Raw genomic sequence first — 16249 nt, forward strand, 5'->3', positions numbered from 1 at the left:
GTCTGGCAGGCCGTCTACAGGGCTGCACCTTATCTTGATGGAGTCTCTCACCCTGTGGTGTTGTCAAAAGAAGCTTCTGAAATAGAAGGGGCTAGACTTACAGCAGAGTAAAATGACCACTTGGTATAGTCACCGTCTGTACGGTCGATAGAGACCTCATCAGAAAACCACCAGCTATACCAAAAAGACTCATCTTCATGACGATATTTTTCACAGAAAGCTTTTCTCAATTGAGCACTTTCTTCGCTGAGAAACGGGCGTCGAAGTGCAAGCTTGTGTTGTATCTTCTGATTGATAAGCCAGCGACGAATTGTGCTTCTTTTGCAGTTCAAACAGGTGCAATCAATTATTTCTTGGTATGAGATAAAAGCGTTTCTTCCAATGAGTATTTTGATATGATTTTTATCTATATCTGATAGTCGTGATGGCCTTCCAGAGCGAGGTAAATCTTTTGCTGATTGTTGGTGACGGTACCGTCGAATGACTCCATAGATCGCGTGCCGACTTAGCCCCTCACTGTCTGCGATATCCTGCACGCGAACACCTGATTCGTACATCGTCACAAACCTCGTTCTTTTGCAAGGAGAATGATGTGTTTTTTGCCGTATTCGAGGCATCTTTTCCTATAGAAATAACGCGATGAAGTTGTGGTGTTGATGTTGATGTTTAATTGAAAGCGGGGTCCGGACCTCGGATGTGTCGGAACTTTTGCACGGGACTGTACCAGCGTCAAAGTTGGAGTTGGAGTTGGACCCTTCGCCAGAGCCGCCATAGCGTGAATCAGGAACACTCGTGATGTCGTCCATCAATGGAAACCTGTGTTGGAAGTCTGTGAGCAGCCGTTGATCCAGAAACCTGGTACGGCACTGAGCCACAGAAAGAAGTTGAATGAAAACAAACCAGAAGAAAGTGGAAGAGATTCAGTGGTGGATCGAAGACGCTTTGAAGGGTGGAGGAAGCACTGAAATCATGCTCAAGCTCTAGCGTGGGGGAGGCTTTTACAAAACTCTACCCCGAAAACGTTAGAGCCAGCCAGGCCCAGCAGGAAAATAAAGAACCTTAAAGAGAAACTCGTCATACCTGGACGACTCGTCTCCACCAGGAAATGACCTTCACCTGGGCAGAGTTAATTGTGAGTGGTGCTTGGCAGGTCAATCTCTATTCTGTGGCGGCGCACTCTGTCTGGGGGTCCCGGGCGGTCCGCCTTGACAAAATACGCCATATCCAGTAACAATCAGCAGCGACACGTCGCTAACCCACTGTAACTGGTCCGCCTTACAGAGGACCGAGGGCCCCCCGTAGTTGGGGGATTTTAGGACTGGGAACTGATATTGTCACTGCCCATCTTCTCGGAAGGGCCGAGACTCTAGGGGGGCTAGGTAATCCTGAAAATGCTTGGTGCTGCTGCTATCGTGTCTTGGCGGTCGTCTTGGCTGCAACGTCGTTTGTGCTAAGAGAGACAGAAGCTTTGGTTAGCGGGAGCGTGTCGTCGTCATCACAGCGGCCTTGGTGTTGGAGTCGTCGAAGCCATAGATGTTAAGAAACGTCGTTGAATTAAGAATTAAACACTAGGAAATAACGAGGAATGAGGCAGATCATGCACATTGCTGAAGCCCCGAACCTTACACGCGGCCCCTGGGTCAAGCTTGACCTTCCTTGTCGGTCTCTAGCTGAGTAATAAAAGAGGCAACCCAATTTTCTTGGCGAAAAACAACCACGCCAAGAAATTTTACTGTATCTTGAGGCCAACACAAAAGCGAAGTTTGGCCTCTGCCAAGGTTTTCCAAGTGGTCTACCAACGAGTCAGATGATGGGAGTATCATAACAATTCTAGAAAAACTGGAATAATTGACTCAAGTCGATGACATTTACAGTGAGCAAAACAGATCAAATACGCGGATCCGGGCGCATCTGATAACCCGAGGCCCCATAGTCGAAAAGATGCCCAGACTTTGGGGTCCAGAAATAAACCGAGATGATGAGCCACGATAGGAGGTTGGAGAGATGCATATTATTGGGTGGCCAAGTTCCCAGAACTACATGATACTTTGTGTACGGTTAGAAGTAACTATTGTAGTTGAGTTGGCAAACTTTCAGTTACAATGAGGCGGCTTTCAGCGATGATGAATGGCTACCTAGCCACGATGAAACGGTGACGATTGAAGCCGTTGACAACAGTCAAGCCCGCCGTTACGACCAAAAAGTCAAACGGCACAAACTCAAGAGTAACTTTCATCTTCATCAAAAAAAGCAAGAAGTACAGACACAACCCACGTGCAATGAGCACAAACTCACTACACCAAGACTAAACTCCATCTCACTGTGTCGTCTTGTCCCTACAGCCTCACATATCACAATCCATCCGTCTATCCAAAACCATCAATAACACAAGTGCACAAGTCAATTTATGCTCGTGACTGCTCCTAATACTCTCCTCTCATTTGCGTCACCTCTATCTTCCACTCAGCACGATCCAGATCAGTGGTTAAGACATTCTGATCGCTCTCCACTGTAAAGGTAGAATATAGAATACCATATCCTTCACTTTAAACCAATCTCGTCTCGTCTATCCAATTAATGCCTCCCTCTCTTCCCCGATCGCTTCAGCGCCCTGCCGTCCGAGACATGCATTCCCAGACGAACATTTCCAGACTATTCGTTGCACAAGAACTCACATCGACTCCGGGATATTTGCACGACCCTAAATCCAATCCTGTTCAACAAACTTCCCATCGAGACTGTTTGCACACAGTGATACAATACAGAATATAGGATCATGTAAACGGTAGAGACATGCCAAGTCGTTAGATGTTAAGCTTGAATCAAAGACATGGCGCTGTCTTTCGCTTCGACCTCCAAACATTGAGCACATTGTGTCTTGTCCTGTTCAGTTCTGTTTCGTTTCATTTCTTGATGGATCTCATATTACCCCTAACTTACCCTATAAACACTCCCAACAGACAAACCTCGTTCAAAAGGCCGCCCTATCGGACGGACATGATACTCCAAACAAGCAACTCCCCGTATCAAAGATCCCGCCGTTGTCCTCCATTTGTTTCCGATTCATCCCAAAATGCCTCGACCTGACTCGCTGCTGTGGTTTGCCTTGAAGGGCGACATCCGTTGCGCGATACCCGTTGGGATTCTCGTTCTGGGCTCTGAATCTTATTCCGGTTCACAAAGACCTTGAATCCACATGGCCGTCCTTGACAGGATGGGTTCTGTGAAACGGGTTCGGTGTTGAAGGTCTCGAACATGTTCTTGGTATCGACTTGAGATTGCGTGGATGTGATTCAGAGATAAAGCTCTTCAACTTCCCCTCGATCTTGAGTAACTTCTTCAAACAACTCACACCATCAACTATGGAGCTACCAAGAGCTTTACTCACGCTATTTCTTCAGTTCATTCTCTTGCCTCTAGTAACAGCTCTACCACCTCCCTTGAACCCTCGAGATGATGAAGTCTTTGCTCCAAAAGTCATGATCATCTCAATGGTATGCCCCCTCCCCCATCTCAAACCACCTCTCTAACACTGCACAACAGTGGTCACCCGAAGCTCAGATCTGGCACGATCGCCTCCCCGACTCAAAGCTAGGCAACCTCTCCTCCAAAACCATTCACTCCCCTGGCCTCTCCATGCTCTTCCCCTGCGCCACCTGCACCGAAGATGGAAGTATCTGCCATCTCACCATCGGCGAGGGGGAGATCAACTCCGCCGCGTCACTCATGGCTCTCATGCTATCACCAAAGTTTGACTTTCGCCATACCTACTTCCTCATCGCTGGTATAGCTGGGGTGAATCCCAAGTATGGTACTCTTGGTTCAGTTGCTATTGCTCGTTATGCAGTCCAAGTTGCTTTGCAGTATGAGATTGATGTACGGTCTCTTCCTCCAGACTGGCCAACTGGTTACATCTCATATGGTCGTGACCAGCCTTACCAACAGCCCTTTATCACGTATGGCACTGAAGTGTTTGAACTCAACGCTCAACTTCAAGATACTGCATATAAACTCGCTTCAAAGGCTCAGCTGGAAGATGCGAATGGCCCAAAGGAGTACCGTGCACTTTACCGCCGAATGGGCGAGTCCTATAAAAGTGCCTCCCAACCTCCATCTGTCATCAAGTGCGACTCTGCTACGAGTGATGTATACTACTCTGGTAGCAGACTCTCTGAGTCTTTCGAGAACACTACAAAAGTGTGGACGAACGGCACTGGTATCTACTGCATGAGCGCTCAGGAGGATAATGCAATCTTGGAAGTCCTCGTCAGAGCAGCGATAGCAAAGATCTGCGACTTCTCAAGAATCATGATCTATAGAACAGGCAAGCCCTCCCATAGCCCCTATCAACTATCTCACTAACCCTTGCAGGTTCCAACTTTGATCGTCCTCCTCCTGACTACACCGACCTAGACCATCTCACTGCAGCCCAACAAAACGGCTTCTCAATCGCCATCGCCAACATCTTCAACGCCGGCATTGAGATCGTCAAAGGCATAACTGAAGATTGGGACACCACGTTCAAAGATGGCATCAGAGCAGAGAACTACATTGGAGACATCTTTGGCAGTCTCGGTGGCGAGCCTGACTTCGGCTTTGGAAGTTTGACTCGTGGCGAGCGCATTGCGCCAGATAGTAAAGGCAGTGAGTTAGCGAATAGGGAGATGGATAGACGGAGGATCCTGACGCAGAAACCATTGAGAAAGATTTAGAGACTAGTGAAGGGAGTGGCAGTTTGGGTTGTATCATTTAGTGTCGATTATCTTGGGAGAGCGTATGGTATCATGGCGAGGTCAAACTTCTTTCTATTTTGTTTTAATATACACTTTTCTTTCAACCATTCTGAAGATGTTGTCATTCTCAATCGCTTCCGCTATCGTTTCTTTTGTATCACTGTCACTTTACTTGTATGATCCAATCAGTTTCGCAAAACGGGTCAATCTATGATCCTAGGAAGGCGTCTTTCCCCCCCTCTTGCATCAACAGGCCGAATGGCTTCATCAATTCACATATATAAACATCATCTCGCATCACTACAGCTTTTCAAGTCACGTCACCACGGCCCATCGGCCCAAACGTCATGCTCATTCGTGGCACACAGTGTCGCCCAGCCTGACGCAACCCACAGCACAGTAAAATGAAGGAACAAAAGGAGACAGCTCGTGCCTAAGCCCCACGCTCGTGGACCGCTTGTGAAGTAATCTCCGTAGCCTTGCCTCAGAACAGGAGAGTAACTCGTCATATGCGGTAAGCCAAGATCTAGCGCTGCAATGCAGACGAGCGGAATGCCTACGTTGGGTTGGACCATGAGTGGCCAGCAGGGACGTGTGAGAGTGATCATTTTGATGCCAAACAGGCCGAGGCGAAGTGTATAGCTTAGTAGCGGAGAGTTATCGCCTGCCAGATGCATGAAACGGATGATGAACACAGTTGCTCTCCGTCTAAGAGCGTCAGCTGTGGTCGTAGGCGGGGGCATCAAAAGTGGAGGGCTTTGGGAGTTTCGTCTCTCGTGCATCTCTGAGTGCTCAGATGCGTCGCTGACGCTCACGGCAGGTGTCACGAAGGATCCACGACGACTTTCCTGGCTGTGAGACATGACCATGGACTGCGAGCCACGATGTCTCGATAGAGACTGACGGTGCGGATCCAGGCGAGAACTTTGTCCACTCTTAGTAGGTGACAAGTCTCTCGAAGTAGTCCTAGCCAGAGCACCGAGCTCTTCAAACTTGTCCGATGTTGACGTTTGATGACGATGTCGAGGGCCTGTAGAGCTGTAAGAGTAGGTTTGTTACGACACAAGAAAAAGAAACTTACCTGGAACTGGAGTACTCGGGGGAGCGGGCGAGTCCAGATTTTGTATGCGAGTTCCGATCCCGAGATTTGGCGCAGGCTCCTGACTTGCACCATTCTCGAAGGTCATTGACTCGCCTCGCATGGCTTTGAGAACCTCATTGGCACTAGGTCTTTCACCAGGGTTAAGAGCCAACAGTCTCTTCAAGAGTTGGTATAACTTTGAGGGAAGATCTGGGCGCTCACGTCGCTCATCCTGGAACCCTTGCCAGTGGGTGATCTCTGCTCGAAGTTCATCCACATCTTCGAGTTCTTCTTGCAGAGCATTTGCGCTCTGATAAGGAAGTCTCCCGAAGCACATAAAGTACAGGATCATACCAAGCGAGAAGACATCCGACTTTGTGGTGAAGTTTGCATATCGACCTGAGGAAACATCCATTTTGAGGACCTCGGGAGCGCAGTACGAGATGGTTCCGGTAGTGCCTGAAGACTTGCGAACGACATTTTCGGGTTGAACTTCACCGAAATCGCTGATGAGGCATATCGTCCTGCTACCTTCGCGATGAAGCAGACAATTACTTGGTTTTAGATCGCGATGGATGTAGTTGGCTGCATGGAGGTACGCCACACCGGAGGTGATATCCTTGAACAGCGCGTAAATCTCATCAAAAGGGAGCTTGCGGTTGCCATTTAACAAATCGACAGGAGTGTCGAGTTGGCCCTTTGACCGGCGACGCATCTGAGCCTTGAGTTCCTCTTTGGTCGCCTCGCGTGGAGCTCCGCCGATGATGTACTGTTGGAGGTCACCACCATTGCAGTATTGCTGGAGGATGAATGCGCAGGCAACACTGGGTCCAAATCGGGTGAGCCTAACATCCTCGAGCCAGACATGCCGATACGATACGAGGTTTGGATGAGAAAGCTTAGCAAGAAGTTCGACTTCGATGAGAACCTTCTCAAGCCAGTCGTGATCATCTCCGACCGGGACTCGTTTGCAAGCGAATTGACCCAGAGCGCATCCATCAATTTCGTGCCGTACAAGAAGCACGACACCTTTGCCTCCCTTTCCTAAAATTCTTTCTTCGACGAAAAATGTGTTGAAGTAGTTTGGACTGAATGCATCTCGCCGTATTCTGCTGCCTTCCGCTTGCGCGACACCGGGTGTACTCGACACAAACTCGGCCTCATCTGGACCTGGAGATGGCGATGTCTGATTTGTTGTCGGGCTACTACCGCCAAAGGCAGGACCAAAAAGTCTTCTTACTGGACTCGGTGGAGGATGATCGGCAGAATTATCGTTATTCGCGTTGGCAGCTCGGAGCATACGAAAGTAATCGGGATCGACATAGGTCTCTTGGCGAGCACCAAAGGAATCATAGCTTCGATCGGAAGTATTCTCGGAACGAGTAAGCGGCTGATGGCATGTAGGACAAGTCGAGATGCCTCTGATCTCGAGTCGATGTGATTGAGAATCGCGAACAACGATAGCGTTGTGGTGACGGCTGCAAGTACAAGGGTTAGTTGGTTAGCTTGCTATAGATACCTACCTCGCACAACAAACAAAAGGAAGGGTGATGACGTACAGAACAATCTCTCTGCCCTCATGGGGCTGGTATGGAATTAGCGACATGTCCTTGGTACGGGAGCGTCAGATACAAAATCCAGGACCGCAATCATGGTAGAGATGATGCGATGGGGAGGTTGAGGATTTTGTGTTGGAGCTGTTGGATCAAGTGGGAATGGAAGTGGAAGTGGAAAGTTTCGCGGGGAAGCTGTACAGTGGTAGTAAGTGGTGTTGTTGATCGATGCTGACAGGGATCGGAAATATCGAGGTAACGTGAACAAAAGCACGCAACAGTACGACTCGAAAGTCCATAAAATTACAATGAGACCTTTTGAGTCATTAGCTGCGATTATTACATCTTCTGTAGATATACTTCATTAAAAAGTCAAGTGTTTAACTGCTTTGTACTGGTGACAGCTCCCGACTACCTATGAACAATTGCTCTCAAATAACAAAGTGGAACCTTAAATATTGCTAATGCGTGGATCATCAGGCACTCCGACTGGTAGGAAACTTTGTAATTTACATCTTGACGGGGAGTACTAGGCTATGAACTCACCTGTCAGCAAACCAATAGAATAAATAAACATACCTACTTATAAGATTTTGGAAATCAACTCTCTCTTTCAATGATTTATTCTGCGAAAGGCGCGTTTGACTTGAACACAGGCTGTCAGATTTGAAGTCTAGGGTATGTTCCTTCCACACACCTCGACCAACAACTCCTTCCCCACTATCGTGAGGCTTCCCAATTACACACAACCACTCACTCTCTTTTGTCCCGAACAACTTACTACCATGTCAGATCTCCGACAAGCGTGTGATCGTTGCCACAGCAAGAAGTTGAAGTGTACAAAGATCCCAGCATCATCAGTCTGTACCCGATGTGTCAAAGCTGGAGTTACCTGTCTCTTCAGCCCTCCCACTCGATCTCTACGCCATCCTGACAATGTTGCCTTCAACTGGTCTATGCTTGGCTTGGACGAGCCTGCAATCGACCCAGTTCCAAGCATTAATCTGGATCAATTTATCACAACGCCGCCTGTTAGCGAAGATACAGACCCACCTCAGCCTGCTCAAGTCACTGAGATATCTCAGTTGACAGATCTCATGGCTGGGCTGGACCGTCTACAGACCAACTTTCCAACTTCGCAACGAGATCATTTATCCATACGCGAGCTCACTGATTTTATGAAGCGATGCAGGTTTGATCTTGGATCATTCCTTGAAGATCTACTGCAACGTTCTCAGAAGCTGCTTCACTTATATCCCGAAGTCCTTAAACGGCTTGAACCTGAGGACATCAGCTGTGATGCTCCTGACTGCATACATAACGCACAAAAGCAATTCTCACCTTCAAAATCACGAATTTCAATCGACCAGTCTCTCATTCACCTCATCATGGCCTGCCATCTTCGGCTACTGGATATCTTTGACATGATCACTAACCATGGGCGTATGTGTGCTCATGCTGTACCGCTGTTACCCAGAGAGCACGAGCCCAAATTCGATATGCCCGAGATCAAGATTGGTTCTTTTGTTGCCCCGAAGCTATCTGCAGCTTCCATGATGATCGCAATGGTGATCGAGCTTCAGCATTCTCTCAGCTCAAGGGCAGAGCAACTGGAGGGTGCTGTATCATTAGCTGTCGGCAATGAATCGAAGGCAGCAAAAATCATCAGTCTTCAATGCGAGTCACTGAAAGAACGAGCTTCAGACACTCTTGAGGGTCTATGTTCTCTTAGAGACAACCTTATGAAACTGGGTGTCATCAGATGAAATCCTTTCGCCTTTCACTTCAATATACACTCAAGGGGCCTGCAGATGAGAAGCGCAAGCCTGGTACTTAAGCTAAGAGAAGACAGAAGACATGCGTATGAGGTTCTTTGTCTTGCGGGTGCCTTGGACACTGGGAATGCATGGGAGTCAACGGGGCAGCTCATTCTTCGTGTGCAAGAAAGGCAGACAGTGGCTGACATGTCAAACGGATATCAATGCTGGCTTCTGATGCAAGGAGCCTGAGAAGGGCCGGTTTGATTCATCGCCTGCCCTATGAGTTTGTTGGGCTCCTTCATCTGGCCTTTCGATGGAGCATGCCCTTCAATCGGAAACACACATCTGAGGTGGTTTTTGGCTCAGGCAGACAATGTCTACATGTTTGTGACACTGATCGATCACTAGAAAACGTCAAGGCAGCAGAAGACTTGTCCTACTGCCGCCTTACAATACTGTCCAAGATGTTACAGCATTGCCACTTTGAGATCCGCCCCCAAGCAACAAACCCGATTGCAACACAAACTCACAATGTTTTACAACCAGAGAAACCATGCTGCCAGTTTATCTGCATGTAGCTGTTGCAAGCCAGTTATGCACCACCATCTCATTTGTTCTGTTATCGCAACGCTTCGCCGTGGCCGAGATACCATCGTTGTCATTCTCCACTGTGTGTTCTCCACGAAAGAGATTCTGTGGATAACATTGTAGGTGACATTTGCGGCTCGCGGGTACACGACGCCCAACGCCAGTACAGAAACACGGGTAAGCGCGTGTAACCCAGCTATAGGGAGTGGAAATTCAACCTTTGGCGATGGCATTGGCTGTCCGATCATGGAGTCGCACGGAAGTTAAGGCTGAGGGGTCGGGGTTACGGCCTAAACGAGAAGTCCTCTGCAGGTTGTTTCTTGAGTCGAATTAAAGTGATACCGTCAGAATAGGTACCGAATTTGGTGCCGCTGTCACACCACGTGAAATTCTATGGGTGGTCAGACTGGGAATTCTTCCGATGTTATGTGAACAACCTCAGTTCATGGCTGAATATACGAGACTACCCTCACTGCTGAGAAGATGAAAGAGCGCGGGGAAATGTCTTAGTCAAAGCCATGGGGGCACCTCCGCATTAGAGAAATTCCCCAAAGCCGACGGATATTGCGAGGAAATAGACCGGACGTCAACTCCATGACTCGGCCGAGACTATCTCAGCACGCCATGTCTAACAAACCGGGTGATCAGGCTGTTTCAAGCAAGACCCCTGTCCAATAAAATTGGCAGACCCATGCGAAAACAGGACCCTTTGCGAAGACAACGTGCTCTAATGTCATGTAGGTAGACGGAGTTTATGGCTGAACCCGAACGCGAGCGAGGAGCCGAAGAAGAGGGAGGGGGAAGAAGTGCTCCGGCCGAGGTTCGTTGCATTGGAAGAGGAGATCTCCAACAGATTTAGACGGAAATCCGAATTGGCGGAGGACCCTGTTACATTGCTTCAGGCTATGTTCAAGGATGTAGGGACAGCTCTGCTTTTTCTCTGTTCTCTTCACTCTTATTCCTTCTGTGCCTCGCTTCACGCCATAAGTCTCTCCTATGAATGCACACTGAACTTGTTTGTGTTTCTCCATCCGCAAACGAGAACAGTTCCTCCCGGTTTGCGAAACAAACAAACTTGAATCTGTTCTCAGACAGCTATTTACCTCGTAACTGGCTTCTGTGAGGTCTTCCAACCTCATTAATCCATTCGTTCGTCCGTCTCGTCAGGTCACCGAATTCCAAATATCGGCGAATCAATCACCTCGTCTTCCGCAGACAACTTTTACGAAAATTGAACCTGGCCGACTTCAGTGGAGAGGAACCACAGAATAGAATTTGCGAAAATCCGGGGAGACGAAACGCAAAATCTCCACCAGCATAACCTGGGAATTACCCAATACGGACTATCTCCGACTTCAATAGTAGTTCAACAGACAGCTGAGACGTTCAAGATGAGCAGAGAAGATGACTTGACTCACGAAGAGTCAAGATCTCATACCTTGACCCGCGAACCAACACGTGAAGAAAAGACCCGGGAGGCTATTGCCGAAGGTCACGATGCAGACATTCCCAGCAATATTGGCTTTATACCTACTCCAGCAGATGAACAAAGACGAGCCAGTCTCACGAGCCATAGACGTGCAAGCCATGCAAGGGAAAGAGCTTCTCTCGACCCAGAGAAGCACGGAAAGGAAAACGGATTCGTGAGAGATGAGGAAGAGGGTGGTTCGCAAACGCAGAGCGAGAGCGATATTGTTTGGTGGGATGGTGATAAGGATCGCCAGAATCCGTACAATTTTGCAACATGGAAGAAGGTTCTCAACTGTGTGCTCGTTTCAGCTCTCACCTTCGTGACTCCCCTAGCTTCTTGTAAGTGGCTTTCTTCCGCATCCTTTTCGATATCATGGTCTTCGATGGACTACTGAACGATGAAGACATGCTAACAGGACATAGCCATGTTTGCTCCCGGAGTACCTCAACTTATGGTCGAGTTCGGTAGTCAAAGTCGTGAACTAGCATCCTTCTGTGTGTCAGTCTACATTCTCGGTTTTGCTGCAGGTCCCATGATCTTCGCTCCTCTATCCGAACTGTATGGACGTCAAGTGGTCTATCATTGCTGCAACGTTGGCTTCATCGGTATGAAATACACCCTTACTACCTCTGGGCTTCTCTAACTCTCTCAGTATTCGTCATTGCCTGTGCCAAAGCTCCCTCGTTGAGCAGTTTCATCGCATTCCGTTTCCTCAGCGGCACATTTGGCTCGACACCCATCACCAATGGCGGCGGTACAATCGCGGATATGATCGTTCAGGAAAAGCGTGGTGCAGCAATGGCCAGTTTCAGCATTGGGCCTCTTCTTGGTCCCATCATTGGCCCGGTTGTTGGTGGTGTCGTAACCGATGCCCTTGGCTGGCGCTGGGTATTCTGGATTATCGCCATCATGTCTGGTGTGTTATCCTCTGTCTTCTTCTTCGCCTCGGAGGAGACCTACGCACCCGTTATTCTCGCCCGAAAGACGAAGAGACTCCAGAAGGAAACAGGCAACGACCGTCTCCGATCCAAACTCGACGCCGGCCTCAGTCCAGCGGACTACTTTAAGCGCGGTATCCTACGCCCATTCAAGATGCTCCTCTTCTCACCGATCTGCATCATCTGTGGTGTATACGTTGGTCTCGCCTACGCATACCTCTATCTACTCTTCACAAGTCTCACACCACTTTTTATGCGAATTTATCACTTCAACACAGTTCACGCAGGCCTGACGTTCCTTGGTCTTGGTGTGGGTAGTATGATTGGCGTAGCGTACTTTTCTGTCTCGAGCGATAAGTATATGAAGAAGAAGGCTGCAGCTGCTAAGGAACAGGGCATTGACGATCCTGCTGAGTCGATGAGACCTGAGAATCGACTCCCGCCACTGAGAATTGGAGCTGTTTTGCTCCCGGCTGGTTTCTTCATCTACGGATGGACTGCTGAGTATCAAACGCATTGGATTGCGCCCATCCTTGGAACTTGTGTCATTGGTGTCGGAAACCTCGTCATCTTCATGGTAAGTCCATACCCCTCTATCAGAAATAAGACTAACATAGCGCAGTCACTGCAAATGTATCTCATCGACAGCTTCACCGTCTACGCAGCCTCCGCCCTCGCCGCCAACGCTGTCATGCGATCAATTGCCGGTGCATTCCTCCCACTCGCTGGATTGCCAATGTACGACAAACTCGGTATGGGATGGGGAAACAGTCTTCTGGGCTTCATTGCTGCTGCATTGATACCTGCGCCGTGGCTGTTTATCAAGTATGGAGAGCATTTGAGAAAGAAGTTTGAAATCAAGGATCTATAGACCGAAAAGTGGGCAGACGGACGATTCTCAGGCATACATAGAGGGAGTCAGCATTTGTTTTCATAATTATTCACAAAGTCACTTGCATTTTACCCACAGCTTTATTGTCTAAGAGAAACTACTCCCAACCCTCTCTAACGGAAGCGCATATGAGGCGTTCATCACGCGCGCAAACGCATAGCCGTTGGATGCAACTGATGCGGCTCGAGCCGAACCGCCAGGGCCATAAGACAGGAAATGATGACGGAAAGTCGATATCATATGCATAAAGAGGCGTTTTGTTAAAGAAACCTTCCAACATCCCTTGATGTTTTATCACTAATCGACATTTACACAATGTCTACTTCAGCGACTACACATGGACAAACTATGCGCTCTCAATGACCCGATCATACCATAGAAGCGCTATCAAAAGCACCGAAAGTGCCCTGCATCTTGATATCCATCGCATGTAAACTCCAGCGCCTATATCCACTAGACCTGTACCAACATTAACACCATGAGGTCTGCAAAGATCTAGGCTCTTCAACCAGGGTACGAGTAATACCTCGTCAAAGGGCCTCCTAAATTTATCCTAAACTATCCTCGACTTATCTAAGTATCCATGTCCCTTAGGATTGGGTCCCAAACGTTCCATCCCTAGCATCCCCATCTCAAACCGACACTCGCCATCTCAGCATCCCAACCCAGTCACCAAATATGATCTTAAAGGACCGACATTTCACCCCAAACATCACCATCATGCCAGAATCGGTTACCACCGACCTTCTCTCAAATCAGACCACATGTTTGTACACGGACCACAAAAAACATAGACCCATCTCATCATATATCGTATCGTCAGGGGTAAACAATGTACCCTTGAATCGAGAGATCCGGACCCTAGCTCGGAGTCTTTCCATAGCTCAGCCCTTTAATCCTTGGCTGCATGTGTGGGCTACAAAGCTTCGGATAGGCGGGTCGTTAGGGACACATGTGTTGATGCGAGAGATATACTGGATGTTTTACGGCGGGATTTCGGCTTGCAAACCGTAGTACTCTGGATATTGAGTCTCGAAAGCTTTCATGTTATGACAACTGGTTTCACTGAGATTATTCAGACGCATTTCACAGAGACGAGATGATATGATGCAAAGGGACTTGCCCTGTTTATTCCTTTACGTGATTCAGAACTCGTAAACCAGTACCCTAACCTTGGAAACAACCATTGCCCTGTCTATCATTACTAATTTCGCATTAAACAATTCCCCATCACTCCAGGTTTCATCTTTAAGAGACTTTTTATGCTTTACTGAAGCTGACCAATGCCGAGGTGCTCGGGGTCAGCCTTGACGATTCGGAGGGTGTTGGTGTTACCCATGCCGCCCTTCCAGCCCTGGACAACGACAACGGTGTCACCGGGGGTGAGGACGTTGAGCTGAAGAGCGTTGTTGACGGCCCACTTGATTCGGCGATCGACATCCTCCTGCCAGTTAACCTGGGTGAAGTCGGGCTTGGTCTCGGGGAACAGGAAGGGGTACACGCCACGGTACAGATGGGCGAATCGAGATGTTGTGGGGCTTCGGGTGACCATGAAGATGGGGCACACGGGTCGGTACTTGGAAAGCATGCGGGCCGACTCTCCGGAGGTGGAGAGGACAATGATACCACCGGCACCGAGATCGAGGGAAGCGCGGACAGCAGCCATGGCGCAAGACTCGACAGTGCTGACAGGACGCTTGACGAGGGTGCACATCTCCTCGAAGTGGGAGACGTAGGGGATGGTGTTCTCGGCCTTGAGACAAGTCTCGTGCATCTCCTTGACAGCCTCGGAGGGGTAGCTACCCTTGGCTGTCTCACCAGAAAGCATGACACAGTCGGCACCATCAGTGATGGCGTTACCGACGTCGCTGATCTCAGCACGGGTGGGGCGGGGGTTCTTGATCATGGACTCGAGCATCTGAGTAGCGCAGATGACGGGCTTGCCAGCGAGGTTGCACATGGCAATGAGCTTCTTCTGGGCAGCAAACACCTCAGCAGCGGGAATCTCGATACCGAGATCACCACGGGCAACCATGACACCATCAGTGGCCTCGAGGATCTCCTTGAAGTTGTTGAGACCCTGTCGGTTCTCAATCTTGGAGATGATCTGAATGTGCTTGCCCTTCTCGCCGAGGACCTCACGGATGTCATAGATATCCTGAGCGCGGCGGATGAAAGAGGCGAAAACCATGTCGACGTTGTTCTCAACACCGAACTTGAGATCGGCCTTGTCCTTCTCAGAAAGAGCGGGCAGATCGACATCAGTGTTGGGCAGGTTGACACCCTTCTTGGAGCAGATGGCACCGTTGTTGCGCGCCTTGACTCGGATGGTCTTCTCATCCTTGATCTCGAGGACGTCGAAAGCGAGAACACCGTCGTCGACGTAGATGACGCGGCCGGGCTCGATGACGCTGGTGATGTTCTTGTAGTCGACGAACCTGCAAGAGTTAGCTTTAGGAGTTACACCAATTTTATTGTACTCACATGTTCTTGTCGTCGCAGGAAGTGGCATAAGCATCGTCGGTGGTGATGTTCATCTCGTGGCCAGCAGTGATGGGAATATCCTCATCGTTGGGAGTGTTACCCGTTCGGATCTCGGGGCCCTTGGTGTCAAGAGCAATGGCAACATTGCGACCAGCGTGGGTAGCCTCGGACTCACGGGCGTGGTCAATGACAGACTTGTGGTACTCGTATGATCCGTGAGAGAAGTTCATGCGGACAACGTTAAGACCGGAATCTCGGAGCTTGTTGATGGCCTCAACAGAGTTGGTCTTGGGGCCGATGGTGCAGATGATGGAGGAGCGGCGGTAGTTGCGCTGAGGTCGGAAAGCGGTGTCGAGGGAGGCAAGCCATGAGATCTTGCCTCCAAACTCGAGGTGGTCCTGAGCGGTAGCAGCCATGACGCTTTTGGTATGCTTGTGTGAGGGTTTCTGAGCCATTGCGAAAGAAGTGGTTAGCAAGTGTTGTGTAGTGGGTGGAATGAGCTTGGCGGGGTAGCTCTGCTGCAAAAGAATGAAGATTGAGGAATTCAGCCCGGAACAGTTGGAGAAGACGGGAAATATATGTCTCTCAATCAACTGATAATGGCAGCCAACAAGTAGCAGAGCAGAAAGATCAGGTCGTTCTGCGGGCACTTGCTATGCAGGCCAACAGGGATGCATCCGTGAGCTGTAGGCAAATACATGGGGCTAACGTGGATCTGATCTGACGTTAAGTGACGTGGTGGGAAAGGC

At 49.1% G+C, this 16249-nt stretch overlaps 5 protein-coding genes across 5 annotated transcripts; 3 read left to right on the forward strand and 2 right to left on the reverse strand.

The window, feature by feature from the left end:
- Nucleotides 1-2919: 2919 nt before the first annotated feature.
- On the forward strand, nucleotides 2920-4792 carry BKA55DRAFT_668574 (purine nucleoside permease-domain-containing protein). Its single transcript, XM_046197903.1, has 3 exons — nucleotides 2920-3494; nucleotides 3544-4324; nucleotides 4372-4792. Exons 1-3 carry the CDS (start codon nucleotides 3363-3365, stop codon nucleotides 4710-4712), a joined length of 1254 nt encoding a protein of 417 aa, XP_046041459.1. The 5' UTR covers nucleotides 2920-3362; the 3' UTR covers nucleotides 4713-4792.
- BKA55DRAFT_628227 (kinase-like domain-containing protein) lies at nucleotides 4773-7769 on the reverse strand. Its single transcript, XM_046196892.1, has 3 exons — nucleotides 7374-7769; nucleotides 5815-7292; nucleotides 4773-5763 (listed from the first exon to the last, which is right to left on the reverse strand). The coding sequence occupies exons 1-3, from the start codon at nucleotides 7418-7420 to the stop codon at nucleotides 5054-5056; spliced, it is 2235 nt and encodes a 744-aa protein (XP_046041460.1). The 5' UTR covers nucleotides 7421-7769; the 3' UTR covers nucleotides 4773-5053.
- Nucleotides 7770-8152: 383 nt separating this feature from the next.
- BKA55DRAFT_529490 (uncharacterized protein) lies at nucleotides 8153-9133 on the forward strand (the record flags this gene model as incomplete). Its single annotated transcript, XM_046189079.1, has 1 exon — nucleotides 8153-9133. The coding sequence occupies one exon, from the start codon at nucleotides 8153-8155 to the stop codon at nucleotides 9131-9133; it is 981 nt and encodes a 326-aa protein (XP_046041461.1).
- Nucleotides 9134-10980: 1847 nt separating this feature from the next.
- Nucleotides 10981-13049, forward strand: BKA55DRAFT_260419 (major facilitator superfamily domain-containing protein). Its single transcript, XM_046185416.1, has 3 exons — nucleotides 10981-11524; nucleotides 11609-11791; nucleotides 11839-13049. The coding sequence occupies exons 1-3, from the start codon at nucleotides 11107-11109 to the stop codon at nucleotides 12993-12995; spliced, it is 1758 nt and encodes a 585-aa protein (XP_046041462.1). The 5' UTR covers nucleotides 10981-11106; the 3' UTR covers nucleotides 12996-13049.
- Nucleotides 13050-14283: 1234 nt separating this feature from the next.
- BKA55DRAFT_698068 (pyruvate kinase) lies at nucleotides 14284-15955 on the reverse strand (the record flags this gene model as incomplete). Its single annotated transcript, XM_046200482.1, has 2 exons — nucleotides 14284-15454; nucleotides 15501-15955. The coding sequence occupies 2 exons, from the start codon at nucleotides 15953-15955 to the stop codon at nucleotides 14284-14286; spliced, it is 1626 nt and encodes a 541-aa protein (XP_046041463.1).
- Between the last annotated feature and the right edge of the window lie 294 nt (nucleotides 15956-16249).

The sequence above is a fragment of the Fusarium redolens genome (assembly GCF_020744475.1).
Source record: "Fusarium redolens strain MPI-CAGE-AT-0023 chromosome Unknown BKA55scaffold_32, whole genome shotgun sequence".
In the NCBI taxonomy this organism is placed as follows: domain Eukaryota; kingdom Fungi; phylum Ascomycota; class Sordariomycetes; order Hypocreales; family Nectriaceae; genus Fusarium; species Fusarium redolens.

What these genes read in the sequence shown, in the direction of transcription:
- BKA55DRAFT_668574 (XM_046197903.1), top strand. Translation starts at nt 3,363, where the DNA reads ATGGAGCTACCAAGAGCTTTACTCACGCTATTTCTTCAGTTCATTCTC. An exon ending in AAGTCATGATCATCTCAATG is followed by an intron (nt 3,495 to 3,543) that starts GTATGCCCCCTC and finishes ACTGCACAACAG; the next exon opens with TGGTCACCCGAAGCTCAGAT. An exon ending in AATCATGATCTATAGAACAG is followed by an intron (nt 4,325 to 4,371) that starts GCAAGCCCTCCC and finishes TAACCCTTGCAG; the next exon opens with GTTCCAACTTTGATCGTCCT.
- BKA55DRAFT_628227 (XM_046196892.1), bottom strand. Translation starts at nt 7,420, where the DNA reads ATGTCGCTAATTCCATACCAGCCCCATGAGGGCAGAGAGATTGTTCT. An exon ending in GAGGGCAGAGAGATTGTTCT is followed by an intron (nt 7,293 to 7,373) that starts GTACGTCATCAC and finishes TTGTACTTGCAG; the next exon opens with CCGTCACCACAACGCTATCG. An exon ending in CCCGAGTACTCCAGTTCCAG is followed by an intron (nt 5,764 to 5,814) that starts GTAAGTTTCTTT and finishes ACAGCTCTACAG; the next exon opens with GCCCTCGACATCGTCATCAA.
- BKA55DRAFT_260419 (XM_046185416.1), top strand. Translation starts at nt 11,107, where the DNA reads ATGAGCAGAGAAGATGACTTGACTCACGAAGAGTCAAGATCTCATACC. An exon ending in CGTGACTCCCCTAGCTTCTT is followed by an intron (nt 11,525 to 11,608) that starts GTAAGTGGCTTT and finishes AACAGGACATAG; the next exon opens with CCATGTTTGCTCCCGGAGTA. An exon ending in CTGCAACGTTGGCTTCATCG is followed by an intron (nt 11,792 to 11,838) that starts GTATGAAATACA and finishes TAACTCTCTCAG; the next exon opens with TATTCGTCATTGCCTGTGCC.